This window comes from Fusarium phalaenopsidis (genome assembly GCF_050370095.1).
Source record: "Fusarium phalaenopsidis strain FUZ10S chromosome Unknown contig_32318, whole genome shotgun sequence".
Taxonomy (NCBI): Eukaryota; Fungi; Ascomycota; class Sordariomycetes; order Hypocreales; family Nectriaceae; genus Fusarium; species Fusarium phalaenopsidis.
The window spans coordinates 632,686-659,760 of NW_028145398.1; the positions used below are offsets into that span (position 1 = coordinate 632,686).

At 50.9% G+C, this 27,075-nt stretch overlaps 12 protein-coding genes across 12 annotated transcripts; 5 read left to right on the forward strand and 7 right to left on the reverse strand.

Moving 5' to 3' along the window:
* Positions 1-89: 89 nt before the first annotated feature.
* On the reverse strand, positions 90-1,261 carry LRP88_12560 (zinc-binding alcohol dehydrogenase family protein; the record flags this gene model as incomplete). The annotated part of the gene is made up of 3 exons (XM_083248953.1): positions 90-806; positions 874-1,106; positions 1,159-1,261. The coding sequence occupies 3 exons, from the start codon at positions 1,259-1,261 to the stop codon at positions 90-92; spliced, it is 1,053 nt and encodes a 350-aa protein (XP_083095408.1).
* Positions 1,262-1,915: 654 nt separating this feature from the next.
* Positions 1,916-3,029, forward strand: LRP88_12561 (uncharacterized protein; the record flags this gene model as incomplete). The annotated part of the gene is made up of 3 exons (XM_083248954.1): positions 1,916-2,297; positions 2,345-2,413; positions 2,473-3,029. 3 exons carry the CDS (start codon positions 1,916-1,918, stop codon positions 3,027-3,029), a joined length of 1,008 nt encoding a protein of 335 aa, XP_083095409.1.
* Positions 3,030-3,127: 98 nt separating this feature from the next.
* LRP88_12562 (uncharacterized protein) lies at positions 3,128-7,871 on the reverse strand (the record flags this gene model as incomplete). Its single annotated transcript, XM_083248955.1, has 5 exons — positions 3,128-3,676; positions 3,724-4,919; positions 4,994-6,803; positions 6,857-7,504; positions 7,560-7,871. 5 exons carry the CDS (start codon positions 7,869-7,871, stop codon positions 3,128-3,130), a joined length of 4,515 nt encoding a protein of 1,504 aa, XP_083095410.1.
* Positions 7,872-8,877: 1,006 nt separating this feature from the next.
* Positions 8,878-10,494, reverse strand: LRP88_12563 (uncharacterized protein; the record flags this gene model as incomplete). Its single annotated transcript, XM_083248956.1, has 3 exons — positions 8,878-9,786; positions 9,841-10,080; positions 10,150-10,494. 3 exons carry the CDS (start codon positions 10,492-10,494, stop codon positions 8,878-8,880), a joined length of 1,494 nt encoding a protein of 497 aa, XP_083095411.1.
* A 496-nt stretch (positions 10,495-10,990) lies between these two features.
* LRP88_12564 (uncharacterized protein) lies at positions 10,991-11,962 on the forward strand (the record flags this gene model as incomplete). The annotated part of the gene is made up of 1 exon (XM_083248957.1): positions 10,991-11,962. One exon carries the CDS (start codon positions 10,991-10,993, stop codon positions 11,960-11,962), a length of 972 nt encoding a protein of 323 aa, XP_083095412.1.
* A 900-nt stretch (positions 11,963-12,862) lies between these two features.
* LRP88_12565 (uncharacterized protein) lies at positions 12,863-14,359 on the forward strand (the record flags this gene model as incomplete). The annotated part of the gene is made up of 3 exons (XM_083248958.1): positions 12,863-13,044; positions 13,104-13,337; positions 13,393-14,359. 3 exons carry the CDS (start codon positions 12,863-12,865, stop codon positions 14,357-14,359), a joined length of 1,383 nt encoding a protein of 460 aa, XP_083095413.1.
* Positions 14,360-15,602: 1,243 nt separating this feature from the next.
* Positions 15,603-15,993, forward strand: LRP88_12566 (uncharacterized protein; the record flags this gene model as incomplete). The annotated part of the gene is made up of 2 exons (XM_083248959.1): positions 15,603-15,793; positions 15,969-15,993. 2 exons carry the CDS (start codon positions 15,603-15,605, stop codon positions 15,991-15,993), a joined length of 216 nt encoding a protein of 71 aa, XP_083095414.1.
* Positions 15,994-16,525: 532 nt separating this feature from the next.
* LRP88_12567 (uncharacterized protein) lies at positions 16,526-17,173 on the reverse strand (the record flags this gene model as incomplete). Its single annotated transcript, XM_083248960.1, has 3 exons — positions 16,526-16,658; positions 16,710-16,861; positions 16,910-17,173. 3 exons carry the CDS (start codon positions 17,171-17,173, stop codon positions 16,526-16,528), a joined length of 549 nt encoding a protein of 182 aa, XP_083095415.1.
* A 1,472-nt stretch (positions 17,174-18,645) lies between these two features.
* LRP88_12568 (class II aldolase/adducin family protein) lies at positions 18,646-19,673 on the reverse strand (the record flags this gene model as incomplete). Its single annotated transcript, XM_083248961.1, has 3 exons — positions 18,646-18,692; positions 18,741-19,298; positions 19,352-19,673. 3 exons carry the CDS (start codon positions 19,671-19,673, stop codon positions 18,646-18,648), a joined length of 927 nt encoding a protein of 308 aa, XP_083095416.1.
* Positions 19,674-21,684: 2,011 nt separating this feature from the next.
* LRP88_12569 (Rieske [2Fe-2S] iron-sulfur domain-containing protein) lies at positions 21,685-22,942 on the forward strand (the record flags this gene model as incomplete). Its single annotated transcript, XM_083248962.1, has 2 exons — positions 21,685-22,493; positions 22,552-22,942. The coding sequence occupies 2 exons, from the start codon at positions 21,685-21,687 to the stop codon at positions 22,940-22,942; spliced, it is 1,200 nt and encodes a 399-aa protein (XP_083095417.1).
* A 233-nt stretch (positions 22,943-23,175) lies between these two features.
* LRP88_12570 (uncharacterized protein) lies at positions 23,176-24,322 on the reverse strand (the record flags this gene model as incomplete). The annotated part of the gene is made up of 4 exons (XM_083248963.1): positions 23,176-23,639; positions 23,716-23,824; positions 23,883-24,153; positions 24,267-24,322. The coding sequence occupies 4 exons, from the start codon at positions 24,320-24,322 to the stop codon at positions 23,176-23,178; spliced, it is 900 nt and encodes a 299-aa protein (XP_083095418.1).
* Positions 24,323-24,800: 478 nt separating this feature from the next.
* LRP88_12571 (uncharacterized protein) lies at positions 24,801-26,048 on the reverse strand (the record flags this gene model as incomplete). Its single annotated transcript, XM_083248964.1, has 6 exons — positions 24,801-25,060; positions 25,112-25,403; positions 25,500-25,557; positions 25,618-25,829; positions 25,892-25,962; positions 26,015-26,048. 6 exons carry the CDS (start codon positions 26,046-26,048, stop codon positions 24,801-24,803), a joined length of 927 nt encoding a protein of 308 aa, XP_083095419.1.
* Positions 26,049-27,075: the final 1,027 nt, after the last annotated feature.

The window sequence follows — 27,075 nt, forward strand, 5'->3', positions numbered from 1 at the left end:
ATCAAAACGGTTTATAAAACTTTCCTCAACACTGTATAAAAAGAGAGGCACCAGAGTAGCCGAAAAATCTATGAAAGAGATCTAATCTCTCACAGCTCCCCGATTTTGATGATCAACTTCTTTCCAAAGACCTGCTCACTTTTGAGTCTTCGAAGAGCCTCTCCCACTCCTTCCAAACCTCCCTCTACCATCTCTGTGGGATGGCCCGTCAACCAGCCACTAGCCAGGCCATATGCGAAGAGCCGACTGACGGTATACGCAAGACATTTCTCTCCGTTGCTGCCAGTGTGTGCGACCATGACGTTGATGTCGCCGCCATCTACATAACCTGTAAACTTGGATCCAGCTTGAACAGTAGCAACGAGTGGCTTCCTTCCGGCCGATCCTTCCAAACCAGGTTGAAGCCCCAAAGCATCGTCGAGGATCCCTTTGTACTCGGGAGCTCCGTCGTGGTTTGTGGCACAGTCTAGTCCATGCCAAGCTGGTCCCCCACGAGCTTTGGCGATAGCCGACTGGATCTCAGCCACAAGCTTGTCATGTGGTTGCCGGTAATCGACAAGAGCATCACCCTTTTCGGTGTCGAGAAGACTGTTGACAAAATCGCTCGAATTACCGGCTGTTGCAATAATCGGGTGGATGTTTGCGGCTTTGGCGAGCTTGATAGCGAGGGCACCTATAGCTGTTCCAGCGCCGTGGATAACGAAAGGAGTTTTCTCTATCTCGGCAGGGGACCAAGGTGCCGGCAGACGAAGGACGTGATAGAGACCATATGCTGCAACGAGACCATTCAATGGAATCGTGACAGCCTGCGCGTTTGCGTGAGCCATGGACACTCACAAGTTGATGAAAGGTTGGGTATTAGGGCTGACATACCTCCTCGAATGTAACGTTGTCGGGAATATGGAATGTAGTAGAAGCGGATGTAATGGCGAACTCGGCAAAGGAGCCATGTGCTGTCCCAATCTCGTGCATACCAGCCACGCGGTCTCCGGGCTTGAACTCGGACACTCCAGCGCCTACCGCCTCGACAACACCTGCAACATCATCGCCGGAGTTTACTGGCTTCTGGAGAAAAATTGGGACCTTCCAATCTTTGGGGTTTGTACCTAGCATTCAGGTTAGAAGGGGTCAAGTTTAATAATGGATAGGTGGATGCACCCGACACAGCCACTTTGATGAGAAGTTCACCGGCCTTTGGAACCGGGATTGGCACTTCTCGAATCTCAACTTGAGTATCCGGCGAAATAAAAGCTTCCTTCATTGTTGCTTTTGGTGTTGTGAGTGGAAATGTGCTTGGGTTGATCGGATCGAGACTGGCTGTGACTTTAACCAGCCATGCTGAGCCTTAAAAGGCAGCGCTCATATATAAATCGCCAGAGTATCAGCAGAATTACAAAAAATTCTAATCTCTCCGAGTTCTTTCCCATTGTGTCAAAGCCGGTGGAACGTTAGGCCGTACCGTCGGAGCCAAGGATAGGAGATCTGGCGGAGTTGATTCAAAGTGAAGCTTAAGTGCGGTCTCCGTGGACTTGCCCTTTAGCATCACGGAATAGTTAAATTTATGGTACCTGAAATTGCATTCCTACAGGGGAGTTGTCCGTGGGGGGCCGGCTCTAGTGCCGAACAAGTCCGCGGAGTTGCGGCACAACCCCGAAGCAAGGGCTACAAGTCCAGCTTCTCCGAGCCACATAACTTTACGCTAGTAGAGCGGAGCTCCATTCCAACTCAGGCGTGGTGTCATTGGATTCCCTTGCTCAGTCCAGTCAAATGCTTGGGCATATCCCCTATGAAGCATAACCCGCATGAGAGGGCATCCAGACATCCGGCTTATAAAGCCTTGTTCCCCACAGAGCCATCATTTGGCAGTTTGACCGCTTGATAGTCACTACGAGCCCATAGCCTAGAGCACACCACGATGGGGTTGATCCAGCCATACGCCAACAATCACCACAATCCTAGCGGCCCAGGGGATGGTCGTCCAACAGCTATCCAGATTGTGGAAGATCAACATCTCATCGGCAAAAGGGCTGATAGAGTGGCATTGGTGACTGGTTGCTCACCTGGCAGTATCGGAGCCGAAATTGCCAGAGCAATCCATGCTACAAGAGCCGACGTTTATATCACCACGCGAGATACAACAAAGGGTCTTGTCACTGCTCAGAGTATTCTTACTGATGGGAATCCTGGAAAGGTGGAGGTTATTCAGCTTGACCTGACCTCTCTGGAAAGCGTTCGAAAGGCAGCGCAGACCTTCCTGAAGAAGTCCCAATCTCTACATCTACTGATTAACAACGCGGGTAGGTCCCATAATTTGGAGTCTAGACAGTTGCTGATTTATTCTCAGGTGTTCTTGGATGCCCTCGGCAGATAACAGGAGAGGGTGTGGACGCTCACTTTGCCGCCAACTATCTAGGTGAGCCAGTCATTCGGGATTATCTAAACGTTGGCATCCTTTCTCATCTCTATCTATAGGCCACTTCTTGCTCTTTCAACTGCTCAAAGCATCGCTGTTAGCCTCGTCAAGAGACTTGGAGGTGCGCGTCGTTAATGTAGCCTCGGTTGCCCATCGTCTGGGAACTTACGATCTGGACGATCTCGCCTTCGAGCATCGAACATACGAAGCTTCCACTGCCTACGCCGCATCAAAACTCGCCACTGTACATTTAGCTAACGAGATCGAAAGACGATACGGCGCCCAAGGCCTACACGCATTCAGCGTGGATCCAGGCATCACGGCAACCCCATTAACTAAGGATACTCCTGAGATTGTCTCGATGATGGAGAAATATGGAGCTAGCAATCTGCGGAAGTCACCAGAGCAGGGTGCTGCTACCCCGATGTGGGCTGCCGTGGCACACGAGTTGAAGGGAAAAGGGGGCCAGTACTTGGAACACTGCGGTGAAACTGAGTTGTGTACGGGTGGCGGTTTTCTTGCCCCTGGATATGGGGAGAACGCTTACGATCAGGCCAAAGAGAAGGAATTGTGGATTAAAAGCTTGAGACTTGTAGGCATGGATGAAGAGGAGTAGTTGTATACTGGGACGATAAGAACGTTGATCTCTCATCAGCATAAGGCACTGTTCATTTACAGACGTCAAATTCCTACTATAGTAGTTCGAACGACAGGCTAGCCCATGATGACCTTTCTCAACCTCTCGCTTTCACTCGGGCCAGTGCTGTCACACATACTGCGAAAGGTACCATCTCTCTCCCAAAGTTCCCATGGACTTCCGTTCTCGACCAGGGCACCATTTTCGAGAACAAGAATCCTATCGAAATCTACAACAGTGCTAAGCCTATGAGCGATAACAACCAGGGTCCTATCAGTAAACCACTCGCGGATGTTACGCTGAATGAGTGTGTCTGTCGCTACGTCAATAGCCGAGGTAGCCTCATCGAGGACGACGATCTTGGAGTTTGCGAGCAGAGACCGTGCTATGCAAAGCAGTTGCTGCTGGCCCTGGGACAGGTTCCCGCCAGATTCTGAAACGGGACTTGATAGGTCGCAGAAGATGTTGGAGTTGTAAGATGAGGCTGGGCCCGAATTGTTCACACCCTCGCTGGTGGTGGGCTTGATGAGCCCGACTCTGGCCAGAGACTCGTAAAGTTGGGCATCCGTTAGTTGGCCAAAGGGATCCAGATTTGATCTAATGGTCCCCGAAAAAAGCACGGGGTGCTTACAGGGTCAGTCAATTACTGGGAGAAGAAGGGATTGGAACATACCTGTGGGATGATTGATAGCCTGGACCTCAGGTCACCCAGTGGAATCTTGGAAATGTCGACCCCGTCGACACTGATACTGCCTGAGCGTGCCTCTAGAAACCGGAACAAGGCCAGTGTCAATGACGACTTGCCTGCCCCAGTACGACCAACGACGCCAACACGCTCATGACTGCCAATTCGTAGGGAAAGGCCCTTGAGAACGGGTGGTAGGTCTGGGGCATAAGCAACCTCTAAGTCCTTCATCTCAATAACGCCTAAGGTTGGCCATGCTGCTGGTGGCTTCTCTCCATCCTGTGGCTCCGTCTCTAGAGTCATATACTCAAGCACCCGCTCCATCGAGTTCATGCCCAGCTCCATATCGCCATAGCATCGTATAGTCCAACGAAGACTTTCAGAAAAGTCCAGGATGAAGGATAAAGCCAGTCCAGCCAGGGCTGCATCGATCGGCTTCACGATGATAACAGTCCCCACGGCAATGCTAAAGAGCGCTGCGATCAGAGCCATACGGAAACTCATCCAGCGGTTGGCAAGTGCGATATAAAAGCTTGTCATCACCCAAGCGTCGAGATTTCTGTGCATTTGAAGGAGATAGGTGTGAGTCCTCCGGAAGGCGCGGATTGTCGATATGCCCGCCAAGGTAGTATTGAAGAGCTCGAAAATGGGAGACTTGGCATTGCTCTCCAGCCGCTTGAGGGGTCGACTAGCGACAAGGTATTTGCGACCAACAATTACACTCAGACCGAGGAGAAGAATTGCAGGAGGGACAAGGTATACCGATGCGAAGCAGGACGCGATGCAAATTCCCAGCAGTCGAAGCAAGCTGGAGAAAAACATGCTCCAGGTCATTGTGATTCGCTCATCGATGATGTTGAAGTCAGCTGTAAATCGATTCAAGAGACGTCCGGTAGGGACAGTGTCCAGCCACATCATGGGAACACGCATGACCTTGAAAAGCATCTGTTGGAAGATGGACCGGCTTGCTCGAACGGCCAGGAAGTAGGATGAGATGTATCGCAGGATACCGATGATGACGGTCCCAATAGAGATGGCGACATAGACCTTGAGATAGAAGAAAACATCGCTTTGGAGGGCAGCCTGAGTGGATGGCTGTGACAGAACCTGGTGCGTCGATACGATCGAGTTGTAGACGCTCTGTCCATGGAAGCTCCCATTGGAAGCGTCGGCGTTGGCCTGACCTGTCCAAATGCGAAGCCACCAAGCGCGACCTATTCAATGTTAGATGAGTTTACCAAGGTAGTTGATCACCTACCAATCACGCCCCCTTGGTAGGCAAGGTATACTCCAACGCAGGCGGCCCAGAGGAGCACGCCACCGCTACTCTTGACGTATGTCAAGTAAACACTGCCCTTGACTGTGCCCTTCTCACGAGTCTCTTCTTGCATGAATTTCTTTGGTGTAGGCGCGTTCGACTTTGGATGCTGGCCATCAGCTCCCCTTGCACTGCTCATAGGTCGCACGTCCAAGTGATCGACAGGCTGGGTCTCCGTGAGCTCCTCACTATAGGTAGACTGGCTGTGGCATGAGTGTGCAGAACAAACTGAGCCCTTTGGAGAACCAGAATAGGTCACTATACCGTCGGAAAGCTCAACCACGAAGCTAGCCGCCGGGAGGACTAATCCCAAGTGGTGTGTCACAAGGATGCGAGTGCGCCCTTGGCAGATATCTCCTGTGAGACACTTCTCAAAGATCCAGGCACCGACATGTGCGTCAACAGCACTGAAAATGTCTTCCATGATCAGAATTTCAGTCTGTGAGTACACAGCACGGGCAAGGGCAACCCGCCATTTCTGGCCACCACTCAAGTTGACTCCATTCGCGCCCAGTTCCGTGCTATCTCCATTTGTGAGAACAGCGAGGTCTGCTTCCAGGGCACACACTTTGATGACTGTGTCATACCTAGCCTTCTCAAAAGGAAGGCCAAAAAGAATGTTGTTCCGCAAAGAGTCGTTCTCAAGCCAAGCTGTTTGGCTGACGTATGCAATCGATCCAGGGATGATCCACTTGTCAGGGTATGCGTATTGCGCCTTGGGCACACGGATTGTACCCTTGAGCAGCTCTGCCTCGCCCAGTATTGCAGATAAAAGAAGAGTCTTTCCAGCACCAACCTTTCCAGAGATAACCGAGAGGGCACCGTTGGGGAAGGTGAAATTAAGGTCATGCATGACAAAGGTTTCATCATCTGCTTCCATATTCCCAACAGGCCAGGAGATAGAAGCCCCTTCGAAGCTAATGGAAGGGCCATCGGCTAGATCGCATTGCCTCTCTGGCTCCTGCAGGTAAGCGTCGATTCTCCTCAGTGAGACCAGAGAGTCGAGACCCAGAGTGAACAACTCAGGAAGTGATCCCAAGGTGGTCTCGAGAGTGTTGAAGATTCCAATGCTAACGAAAGCAACGGACGGTAGTAGAGAGCCATGGATCAGGACGTAAGCGGAGAGTAAAGCAACAGCCAAGAGAATTGGGCTGATGACCCAGCAGGCAAAGAGCCCGCTATCCGCAAGAAAGAACTTCCACAAGATTTTTAACTCAGTCTCTCTTGACGCAAGGATCCGTTGCTCCCACTGAGACTCTAGTGCGCCAAACTTGATCTGGCGCATCCCGAGAAGTACTTCGCTGATTCTGGAGAGCTTGGTATCCCGGAGCTTCATCAAGGATCTAGATTCAGCAAGAACCCTTTTCGAGAACCATGTGTTGGCAGGGAGTGTCGAAGCCCAGGCTAGGATTCCTGCAAGGAAGGGAATCCATCCTAGGAGTTTCAGAAGGAATGCGGAGAAAATGACGAGCTTGACCATTCCGGTGAGTATCAAGAAGTGATACTGGACGAAGTAGAAGATACGTTCGGTATCAACACCCACGAGGTTCACAATGCTTTGGTGAGACTTGAGGGCGCCCGCATCTTCTGAGGAATCTCTGTCTTCTCCCTCGGAATCATGGTCCTCTTGAAAGACAGACCTAATGTTCTTTCGTCGCAGTGCTTTATCAAAGATAAGGCCAGATATCTGGGTGCGTATCGGCAAGGCCAGGTCAGACAGAGAGAACCAATAGGTCCACCCTTCCATCCACTATCGCGATGTGTCAGTGGTCATAGGCTCAATGCTTTCATGGTGAGACTTACAGAGTCAAGAAGGTTAGATATCGACATTCCCAAAATCAGAGCCATCAGCTCCATATTGTGGGATCCCATGACCTGGTGCTCAAGAATGTTGAGGGTCCGGAGCATGAACCAAAAAGGCCCAATGCTAACAGCACATCGGACAAGAGTTACTGCCCACAATATGGCAAGTTTCCCCTTATATGCGCTGAAAAGAGACTTGATGAGTGAAGATGTATTGCCAGCCCTGTCCCATTCACCCTTCAGCGCCTGGGACCTCATTGTTGAATCGGGCTGAGGTACATCCTCAAGGTTAATGTCGTTATGGAGGTAAGCATGACGAAGAAGCGGTTGCACCCATGCCCATGTGTATCGGCTAAGTGTAGAGACAGTCCATTGCCCATCAACTTTACGGTTCTCGTAAAACACATCTGGTCTTCGGGGGAGCACGCTGCAGGAAAGCCATAGCCCTACAGCTACCATAGTGCTTATAACTGGCAGGAGAGAAGTCAAGTCCTTGTACTGATGGGGGTTTGTAGCCATATGTGCCAAGCGAGGCACAGAAGAACCCGCAAGGCAGTAGGCAGATCCAGCGAGCCATATGGCTACGTTGTGAGACTTGACTGGGGCATGATGAACTGCTAAGCAAGCAGCGTGGATGACGAAAAGCCCCTATGTGATACTTGTGTTAGATTAAGGAACCATTTCAGCATTCATGCAAGCTTACCCAAGTAGCTGTGCGTAAAGCATTCTCCAAGATCAACTCATCATTAGCACTGTGAAGGGATGAGAGAACCAGGCTGGCAGCTGATGTTCCTGCCCCAAAAGCCGAAAAGAGCAAAATTATAGCTTTGATGCCCTTTGGTGAAAAGTCTGCCAGAGACTTTGGCGTTGCACAACCATCGGCATCCTCATAGAAGCGGTCTTTGGGTTTGTTGCTTTGCAGTTGGCGAAATACAGTGGTGAGGGCGGCAATGGCACTAAGTACTGTGATAGCCAAAGCGGTGCAGTTGAGTGGAACTGCGAGGTGTTGATTCATCGTGAACCGCTTTGTAGAGACATCAGTCTGGAACCGCGAATGAACTCAAGGTCGTCATACAGAAGTCAGGTTCGAGTGATGCCACAAACTTCAGTGCGAGCGGGGGTTAACCGGACACAAAAATTAGAGCAAACGATGACATGAATTAAGTAGTGGGGGTCCTGGCTATACCGATTCATCTCCTCATCAGGCTCAAAGTACCAGTTCTCCCTTGCTAATGACGTATTGGCTCGGCATTTGAAAGGAGGGAGCTTGGAAGGCAAAGATGAGCGTTTACCCCTGAGCTGAACAAGTCTCCACAATAGCTCCCTTACCAGTCAGAGGTATCCGTCCCAAGTAGCAAAATGGTCTCTGCCGAGCATTACCGTGCGTGATTTTCGGAAGTACGTGTCCGTTGGATGGCTGTCGCCGGTATGCTGTGCTATGCGAGGCGGCCTATTATGTGTCTCAGAGCTAAGAAGGGGCGAGTAAACTGACAGGTCAGTCCATCGCCTTGCCTGCAGGAAAATCCAGGCTATCGAAATACCGCCTCCGAGACACGGGATGACACATGCAGCCACACTGCAAAAGTGCATGTATGAAGGAAATTCCCAAGTCTCGACCTGTGCCGCTGTGGTGGAAAGCGTGGAGGTGAGGCTGCATCTCAAGATGCAATGCAGTGACAGCCCGCCCGTCTTGACGCCAAGACACGGCCCGAACCGGAAAACTGCGGTTCTGACGTTGGTCTCTCCGGTCTAGTCTAGATGGATGCTTTAAGAGGATCAGCGCGCTAAAGAAAAGCCAAGTGCGTTGAGATTACAGATGCGGTTGGGTCCTCCCTTTCCAGCCGCCTGTCCCAGGGGAGATGCGGATGGACGACCAATCGATTGGCACCGTGGGGAAAAGCCACCGCTTGATCTTCACTGTTGTGGACGTGGAAAAAGAAATGAGATTACGGTCTTTTAATGGCTACCCTGAACTTTACCCTATGCTCCCCCTGAACAAACTCGTACAGCCAGTCAGACATCTACTCATGTCTCAGAACTGAGCAGATCCAACTTCCCCCCGAAGAGACGGCAACGATACGCCCGCTGCTTGCGCGCCACGTTCCAAGGCCGAGCAGCTTCCCATTGGCGACATGATAGGTGCCCACAAGAGGATACCGGACCATACCCACTGACGCCTTCAAGGCGAGATCATACAGACGCGGCCTGATGCGGCGCTGTGCCACGCAGGTTATCCCTGGCACCACCTTTGGCGATACGAGGCCTTCCAAAGCGGCCACCCACTCCTCTGCGCCAACATCATCGCCGAATACGATGCCGTCGCCTTTACCGCTGCGGATTGGCTTCAGGATGTAATCGTGCCGCAGCTGAGGTGAGGCCCTGGACAGCTCTAGTAGATCGTGCAGCCTTCGTGACCCCGGCAGGATCGTGTCCACAACCCCACTGGCCAGGGCGTCAGCCTGGGAGGGCGTAAGCACCATGCGGGCCACCAGATGCGGAATTTCGTCCTTGACAATGCCAAGCATGCGTTTGTCATGGACCAGCAGAACAGTCCGCATGTCATTGAAGCACCGCAGACTGAGCTGACGCCACATCTCAGGCTCCAAGGCCACCAGCTCTCGCTGATGCAGCTCCAGACCGACCTGGTGGATTTCCTCCCAGATCTCGCCTCCGTTTGTCGTAAAGGTCCATGAATTGGTAGGCGAGCCGAAGTCGCCGCGGTTCTTGGCAATGCAACAAAGGCGGTAACCACTCTTGCTCCGGGGGTCAGGAAACAATCTGAGGTCGGCAGGGGTGATGAGCCGGGGCTTGATGCTGAAGCGACGCCAGACCGCATCGATGAACATATGAATATCAATTCCATGTTCAGCTCCTTTTAGGAGATGAAGTGGATATTGTGGTTGAAAGAGGCCAAAGAGTCCTTCTAGGATCTAGAAAGAGTTAGAGACTGCAGGGGTCGAGACAGGGAGCCTGTTCAACATTACCATGTCTGGATTTGTGGCGCCTATGAGCCCACCTGGACCTTCTGGCAGGGATCTGTTCAGCGCTTCCTGGCCGTAAGCCTCATGCAAGAACCCATTGAATGAGAAGCGAGCGTTGATCTCAGTGATCCTGTAGTTTTCTTCTCGCTGTTCATCCTCGTCCACTAGAAAGTCGGGTCTCCAGGATCCCAGACATTCCGAGAAAGGTGCAATGGTCCCGCACGAGACTTGACCATCCACCCACTGTTACACGGTTTTAGCAATGGGTATGGTAAGGGTAGATCGGAGCGCACTGCATGGATGCAAACTTACCCTCAAGATTTCCTCCTCCTCCTTCTCTAAAGGCATCCTCTCGGGGAATCTCGCATCACGGTCGGTCCACCAGCGTTGGACAATGTCGGTGATGGCGATGGTCAGAGCCTCGTGCAGGTCCTGCATCTGCTGCTGGTGATGCTTCCCAACGAGGATTGGCCGGGGGCAGCCACTCGAGTAGGATCCATTGTGCCAGAGGTTTGCGGGACACAATTTCAGCAGAGTGTCTTGGAGCTTGGCCTCCTCCAGAGCATAGGCGCTGGTTTCGACCTTCTTTTGGGTTACAGGCTCATAATCCTGAGGTTTGGGCCCGAGATGGATTTGCGTGAGCTGTTGGGTATGCATTGTGAATAGTGATCGTTTAACTCGAATGTTTAGGCAAGCAGATTGCTGGTTCGGAGCTACGAGTAACAGCGTGACTTTGAGTAGGTATTTATGTGAGCAAGGATGGTCTAGCTGACAGCGCCCACCCACCGTAGTTCCCGAGGCTCCGGTTCAGGGGGTCCCGTAGACGACCCATGATTCCTCCTCCAAGTGCCGCCGGGGTGGTGGGGTCAGACTGAAGCAGGGTGACACAAGGTGATGTCGGCTGGGCCGTCCTGGAGTCCGAAGGGAGCGGTGTCAGTGGCTGATGGAAGTGAAGCGGCTGGCCAATGTGGAACCGGAGGTCCTTTTGAGGGTATTGAACCAGACTCAAGATGCCACGCATCTTTGGCCATTCATAATAAGGATAAGATCCCGTGAGTGTGCTAGTCTGCTGTGTTTGTCTGTTTTGACCATCCCTTTTCCTGCAATCGCTTCTCTTACACTTTGTTCAATCCGACCATTCCCTATCGCTATCATGCATCCTCTTGCACGCCGTGCCTGTCACCTCTATCGCACCAATGCTTGCATATTGAGGCGCAGTATCAGGCCCAACTCCCTCTCGTCATCTGGATTCATCACACAGGGTCTTCGCTGCCATGCCACCGTAGTATCTCATACCGTGCCATCGCTTACGTTGCCCTGTCTGGAGGCTCCTGACTTGAGCCATGCTGAGAATCTCGATCATGTTGGTCGTATTTCAGAACAATTGGAGCGAAGTGGCATGCTCAAAGTCAGTTTGGGGTTCGCAGATGAAGACAGCGACTATCTCAAACGGCTACTAGTCAGTCTTCATCGCCACCGCGGCCATCAACTCCCCATCTCTCACAGCGCCACTCGTGGCTGGTTCTGGGACGTCCGCCCTAGCGAGACCAACTTCCAAGCAAAGAATCACCAAGCAAGATCGGAAACCATGAACGAATTCCCCTGGCACACAGATTGCAGCTACGAGGACCCACCCCCAAGGTTCTTCGCGCTGCAGGTCCTCCAACACGATCGATGTGGAGGAGGTACTCTCTCAGTCATGAACGTCGACAAACTGAGCGAGCTTCTCTCCTCGGAAGCTCGATCAGCCCTGCTGGCTCAAGAGTACCGCATCACCATCCCACCCGAGTTCATCAAGGACCCTGAGCAGAAGGACATCATCGGCAGCGTGTTTGTCACAAGTCCCAACGACCAGTCAACAATGATTCGGTTCAGAGAGGATATCCTAACGCCCTTGACAAACCGGGCGTCTCGAGCTTTGGTCGAACTCAAGGAGGCTCTGCTGAAGGAGGAGGTCCAGGCACACTCGACAGTGCATCTCAAATCGGCAGATCTGCCAAAAGGATCCATTATTCTGATGGATAATCGCCGCTGGCTGCACGCACGGAATGATATCAAGGATCCAGAACGCCACCTGCGTCGGGTGCGGTGGGATGCATGTCCCTTTGAGACTGTCTCAGTTTAACAAAAATATCCCGCTGCATCGAGAATTGGATTAGTTAGATGGCGAATATGTATGATTAATTCCCTCATTCTTGCATCAAATCAAGTCTCTATTTCCTGCGACAATGTCTCGGCCCATGGCTCAAGCTCCGGCACTTCGTAGTTCTCTCCTAGTTCCTCGCTAAGTAGCCGACGTGACGTGTTGTGTTGTTGAGATTGGTCTCGGTTGCAACAATTCCAGTCCTACCCTGGTCCACTTGGATGCAGATCCTTCAGCTGCCAAGCTCTGCTTGACACTGCTGTCAGCTAGCAGCTGGTGTCCCCGAGCTGAGACCCCTGTCCCTGAACCGAATGTCTCTCCCACTCGATGGCTGCATCCTTGCGATGCATCTCCGGACCCTGTTTTCTCAGTCCTCCAGGCCTGCGGAAACTAGCTGACCCCGGCCTGCATACCAATTCGATAGATCATGCAGACGAGATTCGGAGCTCCGTATTTGAGGCTGGCTGAATACACTCGCAATGTCCAATTGGTTCACAGGAAGCCGTGCCGAAAACCCGCTTTCCCGCACCAGGATGACTGGATTGGGAGTATCCGAGACATCTAGGCCATTGGTTCCTATTCGTCCCATCCCTTCCCATAGTACCCAGCCGCTTATTTGAGCCTATGTGTGTGTTACGTCCCTATTCGCATGGGGTAACACAGGGCCCAGTCTGTTGAACCCAAACTGGTCCGGATCGTCATTGCGAACTTGACAAGACAGACCTGAGAGCAAGGGTCTCTGGTGACGCATTTCCCAACCCTTCATTATAAGGGGTTAATCACTAACAACTGCTGTCATCTTTATCCGCTAGCTGCAGACGAATAAGGCCTGCACGCTTCATTGTACCTCAAAATTTTGTTCTCTTCGTCGAATCATCCACCATGGCTCCCAGTTTGACGTATTCTGTGGCCGATGTGCTGGCAGTTGCCAAGATCCATCCCTTCTATTCCAGCGTTCAGTACCCCCCTGATAATGACACCATCCAGAAGGCAAGAGAGCAAGCTGCATTGACGTTCAGAGAAGGCGACTTGCAGGCGCAGCCTTTGCTTCGGAAGAAGGACTTGTGAGTAGAGTATATCAAGGCTCCTAGAAAGCTTCAGGCATGTATTGATACCCACCCAGGTACACTGCAATTGAAAGACTTGTCGGGGATACCAGCCCTCAGAACACGTATCGTCACAATGTTTACACCAGTACTACTGGCGGTGGAGGTGGTAGCAACTCATTGTTCTTTGCCACGGACGCGATGGAGAATCGCCGACACAGAGCCAACTTTGGCGAGTTCCTTCGGAATACTGGTGTGATCCAACGTGGGGACTGGGTCTTGACGACTCACAATGCCGGTGATTTGTACAGGTAGAGTAACCAAGTGACATAAGACAATTTGAATTGCATTAACAAAGTGCAATAGATCCCTAGACCTCACCTTGGAGATCTTGGAGAATGCTGGAGCCACCCTCTTGGCTGCTGGTAATCGCATGCCGAGTTCCAAGGTTGTTGAGCTACTGCAAACTTACCACGCCAACGCCTTGGCTGGTGATGGAAGCCAGATTGTCCAGGTCGTTCAGTACATTTCAACCATGACCACAGGGAGAGACAAGATCAAGCTGAACAAGATCATCTACACGTCGGAGGCGCTCAACTCTGTGCAGAAAGCGCATATCTGTGCTGTCCTAGGACCTGTAAAGATCTTCTCCTTGATCGGCAGCGCCGAGGCTGGCCCTTATGGGGCAAGCAATCCTGACTTGACGCCACCCGACCCCAGCGCAAGTTATACGGACTTCGTCATCGACACTCGGACGAACCTGTTCGAGATCCTTCCGCTCTCTCTGAGTGAGAATGACCGTTTCGCTTCCCCTTTGCCCGAGGGCGAAACTGGCATCATCGCACAGACTTCTCTTGTTCGCCTACGAAATCCACTTGTCCGCTATGTCACCAGCGATATTGGTTCACTACATCGTCTGCCAGAGCAAGCAAGGAATCGAATCCCTGAGAAGGATTGGCCGTTTATGCGGATCCTCCGACTCCAAGGCCGTGACAGCCGGTTCAGTTTCACATGGGATGGCGAGTACATTGAATTTGACAAGCTGAAGACACTCATGTCCGACGCTAGCTTTGGCGTCCTGCAATGGCAGGTCATCTTGGACAAGATGGAACCCTCCAAGGAGGCATCGCTCGAGATTCGTATGCTTTGTGCTGAACGAAGCGAGATACTCCTCTCTCGGCAGGAGATCATCGATCGCCTCCACGCCTTTTTTTACATTTACTCTTCAAACCAGCATCGCTTCCGAGCCACCTTTGTTGACGATCTCAATGGGTTTGAACGAAGCGAGACTGGGCGGAAAGTGATCAAATTTGTCGACCGATTTACCACTTGAAGGAATTACGAACGAAGCAAAGCTGAAATGGGGGTTGTCGTTCTGGCTCAAGATCTACGTATGCTGGTGCGGTGTTTGGGGCTCGCAATCAGTAGGGCCTAGCCAAGAGAGAAAGCCCTATCTGTAAGAATAGATTACTAGACCATATCTCAGGTCGATCATGTATAGACGCTGCCATTCCACTGTTGTCATGCTTTCAACTACCCGTTTCCGTCAAACCCCCCTCCATATCATACGAGACCACGGGTAATAAGTTAGATATTGCGAAAGACCGCGACTCCTAATCTAGCTTCAGGCCATATGAAAGCCTTGGCGTGACTGTCTTTGTAGCACGTATATGGGCTGTAGGGTATTGAAGGTCTGTGATTGTCGAGACGTAGCTTTCCTTATTTCTCGAGCATTAAGAGCTTCGGCCGGTCAATTAGTAGGAATATATATCCAATCTGATGACTCTTCTGCCCATGTACCTAAGGTGGCGGTTAAACCTCGTGAGAGCAATTTTGGCCAGCATCACATCGCCTGATTCACGATTCACTTCGCTTATGGATGGACACTAAGACCAAAATCTCCTCTTTGATTGATAAGATGTTGTTACCCTACTAAGTAGGTTAAGTCTGCCATAGTCGTAGGATAGGTAGATCGAGGTCAAGGGCAAAGTGTGAGGTCAGCCATGTGACGAACAATTTATCCACTCATGGGGCAGGAGTTAACTGGTGTGGCTTCTTAATGGCTCTGATCCTTCAGGATTCCCATAAGTCCGCATAAAATCCAAGCGAGGTCTCACGTCAGACTACCAATCTAAGGTGCAGCTATCTCTGTCGATGAAGCCACTGAAACTAGTTTCTCACACCCCTGTTCTGGGATGAGAGGACCTTTCGGGTAAGAAACAAAAAGCGTGGCTCTCCCACTCTCATCCATGCCTCTACCCCACTTGTACTCGTCTTGTCATATCCCAAAACTATCTCAACTACTGACCATGGCAACTGTCCAAGATCGTCACCCAGAGCTCTTCCAGCCTATCAACTATGAGTCACCTCGGGGCAAAGTGCGAAGCGTGCCAATGCAAGTTCTTTGTCTGGGGTTCAACCGGACGGGCACTGCCAGTCAGTAGAAGGGCGTTCCGCTTTCTTAAGAGTATCTTTCGCTAATCTACATGGAAGCCATGTCCTCTGCTCTAGAGACTTTGGGGATCCCCTGTTGGCACTCGTTTCACTTACTCACCACTCACTTTGGCGACAACGAGATGTGGCAAGATGCAATCGATCGCAAGTTCTTTGGCAAGGGCGAGCCGTTTGATCGCGAACAGTTTGACCAGCTGCTCCATTCGTTTGGAGCCGTAAGTTCAGACACACCCGCCATCGCCTTTGCCGAGGATCTGATTGCTGCATATCCCGAGGCCAAGGTTGTCCTCGTGGAGAGAGATATTGACGAGTGGTACGAAAGCTATATGCATGCCATCATAGGGAACATGTTTAACCCCTTTGCAACGCTTGTGTACCATTTAGATAGAGCTTACATCCACCCCATCGGAAAGGTTCAAAAAAGCGTGGTGGAAGGATGGGCTGGGATAAGATCTAGGCGGGATGCTGAGCTCAAGGCTCGGCACAAGTACCGTCAACACTATGCGATGGTAAGGCAGCTGACTCCACCCGAGAGGTTGCTTGAGTTTAAGCTTGAAGACGGCTGGGATCCGTTGTGCAAGTTTTTGGGCAAAGAGGTTCCAAAAAGCAGGTTCCCCAGACTGAATGAAAAGGGTTGGTTTGATGAAAAGTCCAGCCTGTTGTTAAGGGAAGGCCTGAGAAAAGGTTTGGTAAAGGCAGTTCCGTGGGCTGTTGCAATGGCTGGTATGGTTTTAGCTTGGTTGAAATACTTTAGATAAGTAAGGGCCCTGATGAGACATGCTTCTCCGCGATTACAATTGACATTCGGCATGTGTTCTTGGCTGTGATTTTGAAGTCTAGGCATGCCGAGCAGAGTGAGAAGGCAATAACAAAACCAGTAATATTGACAATATAGAAGGCGAAGGGCTATGTACAGGATTCCAACTCCTCTTTGGCCGTAAAGGCAGGCATGACACCACACATTTCTGAAAGGGCGTCTCAAACAAGAGCCCCAGCGTCTCAAAACATTTCAATGCCAAATCCATGGAGTAGACTGGAGCTTAATCTAGTCATCGGTAGGTGCACTGAGCTGGATAGCGATGTTACCGTTACCGAATGAGTAGTCCGCACCGTTGACGGTTTGGTCTGCCCTGGTGCACTTGTCCATGATCTTGCCCGCAGCACGGGCCATGTTCTGGCTAGACATGGTGTCAGTGAAATACTGAGTGATCTGTTAAGGTGTTACTTACCAAGTGTCTGAGGTAGGGTAGCGTCCACCTGGCACGACCGCGGTGATCTGAGCACCACCAATCTTGCACATAACGGTGACGGCGCTGTTGGCCTTACAAGCCTTGTCACCATAGCTAGCAAGCTGGTTGATACAAGCAACAGCATCGGGAACCTTGGAGTGTTAGGAAGCCCACTAGGCGATAAGACTATCGAAACGTACATATGCAGATTTCTCGGCCACGTCATCGCCGCGGCAAGAAGCATCACGAATGTGAAGAGATCTCTTGGATTCAGCAGCCTTGGATGCCTTGACAGCATCCTCAGGAGAGAGGTGGTTGCCGTTGGGGTCGGCAATGACGTCTTCTACCCAGTTCTCCCAGGAAAAGGCTTGGGCTCCATTGTCGTTGCTGGCGGGTGCGGGCATGGCCATGACCAGAGAGGACGAGGCCAGGACGGCGACGGTAGAAAGAGACAAGCGAACCATTTTGATGATTGTACAGGCGAGTTTAGAAGGTTGTTGGGCTTGTGTTGGTGATGAGTGGTGTTCAAGTGCTGAAGAAATGGATGTTGTGATGATGTGGAATAAGAAGTACATGACGAGCAGTCGGCCTCTTGTTTAAATATTTGAAGACCAAAATATTAATTTGTGAAACGCCATGATCTCTCTGTTGGCTTGTAGCCTCAAAATAGATGATAGCCCCGGTTGATCCACGCTGTAGGATGTTTTGCAAGGCTTTTGATCCTAACTGAAGGGCAAGCAACGCCCGGGGTCGCAAGCACTGCCTTCAGTCACGGCTAAACGGCTTAGAACTATCGCAGAGGTGTCCCCAAAAGGGCTAAGTTGGTTGAGGCTCTGTCATAACTTTTGCTGTTATTCTATGGGAGTGGGTTTAGAAGCGTGAATGGTTCACCACGAATGAAATATGGGGTCTCGGGGTGTGGGATGAGTGAAGGATTGTCTAAAAGCTATACCCATGTTTGAATGCATACACGTGTTGCTGCTCATATGAAACAAATCCTTCGGGACATCGGCTCCAGCTTCACCGCGCAGTGGCAGCTGAATAAATTCACCCGACTTCACGGCGTCGAGATATGCTTCTTCTCATTCGGTAGGCATGTTCACACAAATTCCCACAGTCCTACTTACAACCTCTATCCTTCTATTTCTTTCCTTTATCGATTTCGAAATGCCAAGTCGATTTGGACAGCAGAAACAGAAATCGAAGGCCAAAACCATGCAAAAGATTCTGGGTGCAGAGTACGGCCATGAACCAACGTCATGAGCCCTAGAACTCTCGGGCTGCTTACCTGTTTCGTAAAGTCGGCTCACTATGGACCAACACAGCATGGCAAGTTCCGACACATCCACCCCTGCGGCCTGTTATCCAGTGTTAAGCTCGCGAGTGGAGTTTATTCAGGCACAATGCAACAGGCACAAAACAAAGGGCCAATCAATTATTCTTGGGACAGCATCGTCGGTCTACAGCCACGTCTTAACACCGACTCAGGGATGCGTCGGCCGTTGGCAGGTTGATACCGAACCGTGGACAAAACACAGCCCTCGCTTAAGAGAGGCTACGAAGGATTCCTGATGGAAGTAAAATGTTTTCACGAGAGTTGATGTACCTATTTATAGGCCCTTGAATAAGCGAACTGCATCCTTGTCAACACCAATAATCCGACACATCCGGGACAGCCGGGCTCGACTGTCGGCTCAACTCTGATGCAAACTCCGGCATGTCCCCTAGCCTGCTTGCCCCAGCACGTTACTAAGATCCAGCAATTTCTCCATCCGACAGCCATGCCTGCTTTGCTCCAGGCCGAACAGAGGCTATCGATTAATGTGCCGGACTAGATAGGTGAAAGGTTTCAAGTGACAGCTACCGGACATGTCTTCCATTCAAAACGCTACGACGACTGTACAATAGATCAAGTGGGAATTACAGAAAGAGTTGATTACTTCAATACCTCCCCTTTCGACTTGGCGACTTGTTCATCGAAATCTAAGACAAGTTAGCAAGGACCATGAACGTTTGACGACCATCACTCACAAGGTTGAAACGCGAGCCAACCCTTCTCAGGGCCACCCACTTGGCTGACAGTGTAGTCGGCCTCATCTTCGTCGATGAACACTTTCTTATACCCTGCAGCAGAGGCAGCGTCCGCCAGAAGTTGGGCTTGGCATGTCTTGTCGAGACTGATGAACCAGAATGCGGCTTCATCAACTGTCTGGCCGACAGTCAGCAGGCCGTGGTTCATGAGAATTGCCGCCTTGGCTTGTCCAAGAGCCTGTGCGATACGCTTGCCCTCTTCATCATCGTCGACGACGCCCTTGAACTGGGTGTAGACAACGTGACTCTTGTGGAAGCGTAGAGCGTCCTGGGTGATCATGTCCAATTCACGCCCAAAGGCTGCGAATGCTTTACCAGCTACGCTGTGAGCATGGCAAGCCGCATTGACCTCTGGTCGCGCCTTGTGAATGGCAGAGTGAATGGTGAAAGCCGCGAGGTTGACAGGTTCATCTCCCTCGACAATGTTGCCGTCTTCGTCGACTAGAATGAGATCCGATGCCTTCATGAGAGAGAAATGTCTGACAAGGGGGTTGAGCCCTATGAAATGATTCATTAGTCCACTGAATTTTCCATGCAGGGGGCACACTTACAGAAGTGGTCTGTCAAGATGGGGTCTCGAACAGAGATATGACCTGCAACGCCTTCATCAAATCCCCGGTCTGCGAAAGCGCGGCACGCAGCAGCGAGATGCTGCTTGCGGTACAGTCTCTCATCCTCCAGGTTTTCAAACTTGGGCGGAGTCCTCATCTTCAACTTTCTGCCATCTTTGGTCTTGCCTTGGACTTGAAGTTGTGGTGGGTTCACCTTCTTTTCCACACCATTGACAAGGACTTTGGTCGTCTGGGCAGGACCAGTTGTAGACAAGACAGCTGCAGGTTGTGCAGCAATTGTCTCGGTCACAGAAGGAGCCATGGTTCAAAGACTAAGTTATGATGGGTATTCTTCAGTTGATGTTCAGTTGCGTGAAGATCTGGCTTGGTAGCTCCAGTTGGTCAAGTTAGTTGATTCAATGGCACTGTCGGCCTCATATACTTTTCAATCATGGCCCAAAGCCGCAAGAGCTCCGTAAATCCGTTACTGAACCCGATATAGACTGGTCACACACAGATCGATTGCTCCAAAGACGTCAGAATGAGGGGATGCCCCGCCCAATAATGAGGAATGCGGCGCAGCTTATCCGATGGAAAAGGCTGCTAGAATGCGGATATACCGGATTCTCGGGTCTATCACCACAACTTGAATGACAACAACTATCTATTCGGCTAACACCAAGCCATGAGCTTCTCTTCTGACATTAATGGCTTAGCGATGATCAGAGCGACTTGTTTAACCTCTAAACATTTCGCTACCAGACAGTGTCATGGCTTGCGAAGTCTAAACACACATACGCCATCTGTGCATTCATGCCGAAACACCCTTAGAAAAAGCAGTGCTTAAGCGAAAAATGCAGGGCCATAAGTGTTACATCTAGAGTCTCTAAGGCTACTCGAAGAGATGCACGGTTCGGCCTATTCTTAGAGAATGGTTTCTGTCTTGATATCCTCTGCATAGGCTCACAGCAAGAATTGACATCTACGGATCTTCCAGCCACCTTGCTGGTTGAAATCAGGGCTGAAGCGCCAAGCCTGTCGCGGTGTTGCATCTGCTGAGCATACCGCAGTCACTGAGCGGGCCAATAGCTGGATTCTAAATGCTCTCCGCATTCATAGAAATCTTGATCCAAGGAAGCCGGGGCCTGTACAGGCCTGCCTCCGCAGCCTCTTCCTGCATCTTGTCAGAGTTTGCGTGTACTGGGAGATGTCGAGTAGTGATCCTGTTCTGAGGACAGACTGGAAGACTGGAGTCATACTCTAGAGTCGTTGAGAGGCAGACTTGAGGGTGCGTCGGGCTATATAGCAACAAGTGTGGATACAACCGGGGTTCTCGTTCATGCATAGGTAGGTAGCTCACATTACATACTTCTCTGACATTAGTGGTGTCGAATCGCAGAGGATTTGAAACAACAACGGTCAGTCGAGCTAATCTCCTCGCGCCAATGTGTAATGCGGCTCAGGCGCCGGCGCTCCTGATAACAGATCTGCCGATGGCTTCTAGTGAGTCAAAGCTCTAGCCTCTTCTTGGCAAATAGAACCCAGTGCAGTGGCCAGCCTCTGTGCCGCTATAAGCATGCCGGGGGTACAAAAGGCTACGCCTATCGATTGATCGTTCAGTGTGTAGGCTGGCCCGGTATCATCACATCAGGAACATTACCGAGGATCTACAGTGATTGATGCTTGGATAACGGGGCACTCCCAGGTCCGTCAACGGAGGCCCTCTCGGCCGGTCCGGTCCAGTGCCACTTCCACGTGTATCCTGTTGCCGGGGTCCGCATCTAATCGCGGCATTGGGCATCATGTGCCATGCTTCTAGCCTCCAAGATATGACCAAAACGGCGATCGGACAATGGACTCCGATATCGACGCGGGGTTGAATGCGGAGGCGAAGACGCAGTCTAGAACAATACAGGAAAGTCAACGACAGATAATGCCGGTGGCTTCTGGCAGCTGATCCGGGGTTACAGCGCCGATTCATGGCCGATACAAGATAGGCATTGGCTTGTTCTATCTTGAGATGCAACATCAACGGGGTTGAACGGGACGCAACCGACGTGGGCTTGATCCACTCGCCTGAGCGTCCAATCCGAGTCTTGCGATTTGGTGTGAACCCGTCTCGCCGCCGGTCACCTGACCGGTCCGGCAGCATCTTCACCGATGATAAGCCCCTCTAGCTCTTGGTGGCGTATCTTGGGTTGGGTCATGATGGGTATCGGTCAGATAGAGGCATGTAGCATTAAATATCCCATCCCGCACTGCGAAAAAAAAAAAAAAATTATTCCTATTCACGATAATCATCTTCATCCAAGCGAGTTTATTTACTATTCAAGATGTTGAGTTTTGGCTCTGCTTTCCTCTTCGTGCTTGCTGCCATCGTGGTGGTGGCAGCTAGGCGTATCTTGTCCAAGCCTCAAGTAGCCCACAGTCACCCCCCTCCACAGCTCAGCAGCACCAAAATAAGCTCACAGCCTCTTCCTGCAACATGGTACGGGTCCGAAAAGATTCACGAGCTGGAAAGAAGAGCCATATTTTCCAAGAAGTGGATCCTGCTCACTCACAAAATTCGACTTCCTGAGAGTGGCGCCTACATCCGCTATGAGGAGGCTGGCTTCAACTTCTTCCTCATCCGAAACAACGAGGGTATTGTCAGAGGTTTCCACAACATTTGCAGGCACCGAGCCTTCCCTGTCGTCACCAAGGACAATGGAACAGCCAGTATCTTGTCTTGCAAGTATCACGGATGGTCATATGGCTTCAACGGTCAACTGGCAAAGGCTCCCGAGTATCAGAACCTGAAGGGCTTCGATAAGAAGAAGAACGGACTGTTCCCTCTTCATGTTCACGTCGACGAGAGAGGCTTTGTCTGGGTCAACATGGATGCCAAGTTGAAGCCGGAAGTTTCCTGGGCCTCTGACTTTTCTGGCGTTGATCGCCTCGCCCGACATGAGTCTTTCAACCTCGACGACTACAATTTTGATCATACTTCTCAAGAAGATATCGATTACAACTGGAAGACTTTGGCCGACAAGTACAGCTCCAACAGCAAGATCGAACAGCTTTTCACTACGGGCGAAGAGTCGGAAAAGAGCTCCAGGATGATCAGCGACTTTTACTTCCCTAACGCTGCCATGACATTCTCGTAAGTTCCCAAGATCTGCATCATCTATGTTATTGATCAAATAACTAACATAAACCAGGCCTCACTTCTTCATCATGATGCGATGCAACCCTACTGGACCTGCCCGTTCTTCCGTGGAGTACGAAGTCTTCAGGCACAAGGACGCCAGCGATGAGGACTTCAACCAGGTCCACGACATCATCAAGCGTGCTTCTGAGGAGAATAAGTCGCTCCCCAACCCTTCTGAGAAGAACTTCAACACGGGTATCTTGGTCAACGAGGCTCCCCTGTACTTCCAGAGCCAGGTCCGCCAACTCCTGGAACACCACAGTGGCCTTGAGGAGGTGGCAAAGAAGGAGATCCGACCAGCTCAGCAGATTGTCGACCAGACCTCTGAGCAAGACGAGAGCCTTTTCTCCTCTTGTTCAGGCTTGTCTTGTGGCAAGCTTGCAAAGGAGTTGGCATGGTAAGAAGTTGTTTAAACTGGTGGTGTCGAAGATGGCTAGAGTGAAAGGCATGCAATGGTTCGGAAACGGATATGAATAAATGTCAAGGATAGGAGATTGGTGCATATGTAGAGCTAGGTGGCTTTACACGGGCGTTTGGAAAGTTGTAATAATTGGTCTCATCTATTAAAGACGCTCTACTCGGCGCTGGCTACGCTCCCGTTCCCTTTCTCGACTACTCTTCGTGAAACCTAGTCTCACTTTCGCTTGAAACGCGAAACAAAACCCCCGAAGCGCTCCTTCACCTCTTTATAGCTGCTCTTCTCCTTCCCCTCCTTCTCCTCTTTCTCTTCCCCATTTAGCTGCAGCGACCTGCTTTGCTCCTGTTCTGCCTCTTCCCTCTGCTTCTTGTGCTTCTTCAACTCTGCCTCTGGCTCCAGCTGGGTTGTGTTTTCGTTCATGACCTGCTGCGCGAACGAGACTGTGCCCTGACCAGCCGTGGCGTCCTCTCCCTCTTGAACCTGAACATCCCCGTGTTCAAAGAGGTCCTTGACCTTGCCAGATCCAAATAGCCTCTCATAGACAGCCAAAGTAGTGCCGAACTCCTTGGCCACACCAACCTTAATGGCGTCCAGTAGCTGCAGTGCGTAGGTTTGGCAGTTGTTGGTGATGAGATTGTAAGCTGGCTGTCTCTCTCGAATGCTTTGAATGACGGATTCGCCTGAGCCACATTAGACACGTATTCTAGAAAGAACTTCTACCGAATAGTAGATAGTCATAGAAGATCTACAACTCACCAGCCCGTCGGGTTGCGTCATCGTTGAATCGCGTCTCGCCGACTTTGAAGGTATGCCACTCTTCCCTGTTGATCTTCTCATTCGTGTAAATGACATCAAAGTTTTCGTCCTATGCACGATAATTCAGTCAACAAAAGAACTCGTCGTTATGCAAGAGAGGAGCTCACCATCCACAATTGATGAGCAAAGTCGCCAACGAGTACGGCCCAGTGCTGCGTAGGATCCGGATACTTGTTAATCTTCTCGGTAATCATCTTACCCAACCCAGTGTCCTCTGCGAACCATTTTCCGGCAATGCCGCCCACAGGATGCCAACCAACTTCAACTGGGCGCAAGGGCCCGTTCATGACAGGGTCCGTCTCTGGGACGACATTGGGCTGGTGACCGAGACCCGCCGCGTGTTTGAGGGCCAATTCTCCCTTGTCGAGGTTCTTCTTGCTACACGAAACGGATTAATCCAACATGACCTATAAGGCAATCGTTGGGAGGGCGTGTGGGTAGCACCCGAACGGAAGGATGACTGAGGCAAAGTAAAAAAAAATGACGCATACAGGAACTCTGCCACCTTGTCCCTCTTCCTCTCCTTCTCCTTCTCTTCGTCCGACATGACACCTAACAAGACGAGAACTGCTTCGAGATGAGTGACGAGCCGCCCTCGAGGGGGATATCAACGACTTGAGAGAAACTAGAGGGTCAGGTCTCGGGCTCTCGAGCCGCGCACCAAGTCAGCAATTCTGAGGGGGCTGAGCACATTCACGTGAGACACTGCGTGAGCAATTTCACGGCTAAGACGGCGTATCGCTGAGTGACGCCAGCCAATCACAACGCGTTTTCGGTGTGACAGCTGAATCACGAAATTGGCAATATCCTGCGATGGGGAACGCTCTTGGCTCTTGGCGATGGTCCTCTTGCAAAAGTACAAATTTATTGAGTCAGATCACAGGTTGCAATGACGGGCGAATGTAGCTAAAAGAACGTCGGCGTCCTAATGCACCTACTACTTGTAACTGATGAATAATTCTTCAAGAGCTCTTATCTTTCAACCCTCCCCCACAAAGGAATAGCATTCCCATAGACTAAAGTTTCTAATGCCCCTTCCAGACTTCCTTCAGCAGCTCTTCAACACCAGTGAACTTGTAATCTGGGAAAATCTTGTTCCACTCATCCGACACAGTCCAGACCCCTCGAGTCATGGCGATTAGAACTCCCATAACGGCCATCTTGGAGAATGCCTCAACTTGATCTTTCGGAGTAGAGGGCAAGTCGATGCGAGGATAATTGTCGGTCTTGAGCTCTCCGGCCGCCAGATCCTCCATTTTGAGCCACTCAATCGTGAAAGGCTCGCCTAAAAATGGGATTAGCGCCATTCTTGACGGTTGAGCTGTCAGGAACCTACCTCGGATCTTTTCACCGATTTTCAGGAGCTGCCCGATGGTGATTTTATCTCCCTCAATGCCTCCGATCACGGGCCATTCCCCTTGATAATCAACAGCGCGTGCGACCACATGGGCAATGTCTCCAGCGCTTGTGTAGGCCATTTCATCATCCAGAGACCCCTCAACAACAATGGCGCGTTTCTTTTCCAGGTCGATGTTGAGCGGGAGTGTGGTGATATACTTGGATGCCTTGAAAGGGTGGCAAAGATAGTCCATAAAGGAGCCTACTTGGAACCGAGTATACTGGAGAACCTTTTGCCTGGTTAGTGTCATCGCCTAGATGATTCTAGGATAATTCGGGTGCCCTGCCTTCTTATCCTTATTCAGGTTCTCCAAGTACTGGCTGACTTCAATCTTGCCAGTATACCAAGGCATTGCATCGAGAGAAGATGACAGCTTGACGCCACTAATTCTCGGTCAGAACTTTGCAGACTCGTCTTCTTCGAAACTTGATGTCTCAACTCACGTTGACCATTCAGATGGCGCGAAGCGTGTAACCCCAGCCTCAACTGATGCATCAATCAGATTCTTTTGAGCCTGATTTTCTGGGTCCAGGTGAACTGCGATGAAAGACAGGACTGTGTGAATGCCCTTGAGAAGTTGAACCAATTCCGCTTTGTCTTGGTAATTGGCCTGAACCCAGCGAACGCCAGCAAGAGGGGGAAATTGAGAAGGGTCCTGTGCCATTATCAGTCTTCTCTTCGAGCAAAAAGAAAAATTGTAGGGACGGAAATGCTCACCTTTCGGATCAGGGCGATTATTTCATGCTTTCCCGTGGCGACAAGTTTGTCGAGAACTTCCCTGGCCAACTCTAGATGGCTGAGTTAGCAGACGAGTGTAAGGGATGGTTGGCGTCAACAAACCGCTCGAGCCTCCTGCAATAGCAATCTTTACCATTGTGTCGGTTGTTTGAATACTTGGAGAACAGATAAGGTGTTGGATGGGTGGATGGTGTAAGTGGTTGTGTTGCTGGTTTAGAGAAGCTGGATCCCGTCTACTTATAGTAACGCAGTCTCCCTTACAAATGAATCACGGCTATGAGGCGAACAATGCGGCTCGATTCTTTCAGCTATACGGAGTAACTACATCTCCTAATTCACGTAACCTGGCACCCCGGCATTGGCCGCTGTCAGAGCCGCATGGGTCATGATGCCGGGCTGAGCGGCGTAACCATGCTAGCCCGGTTACGTGATCGGGCAAATCTTGACCGACCCAGCAGCCCTCTCGGGCCCATCTAGAGTCTGACAAATCCACCAACGTGAACTCTCACATAACATCACCTAACATCACACTCCGATCAAGACACGGCATAATTTCAACGGCTTGCTTTTCCGACGAACATGGCACCTGCGCGCATTGATATTACAAGCGCTGAAGATGAGTTGAGTGTAAGGAAACATGCATCTGAGCCAACTTTCCGCAACATCGCCACTAACAAGATCCCAGCGTCGACGGGAGAGAGGCCGTCGTTCACAAGCTGCTTTTCGCAAACGCCAAGCTCAGGCCACTCAAACTTTGTCAGATCAGAATCGTCGCCTTATAGAGGGAGTTCAGAAAGCTGTTGATGCAGTACACGGCGATGAGCGACAAGAGATTCTCGACGCCATCGCCAACTTGGCCAATATTGCTGGCCTTGAAACCAGAGACAGCCCATTGCGAGACACAGTGCCGTCTTTGGGGGACGAGGATATCACGATCGATGTCTTAACTGGTGATTTCACTCGCAATTCCAAGAGTTCAACTGGTACTTGCACGCAAGTCTCGAGCCTGACACCACAACGTCTTGATTGCGGCATATGGCTCGACCCAATGCATTACAGACGCGTCTCGCTCCCACCACAAGATATCATACCCTACCTAGGGCCCGGATCAAAGACCTTTGCTGGCCTACTTTTCTGGTCTGTAATGGATCACAGTCTGAACG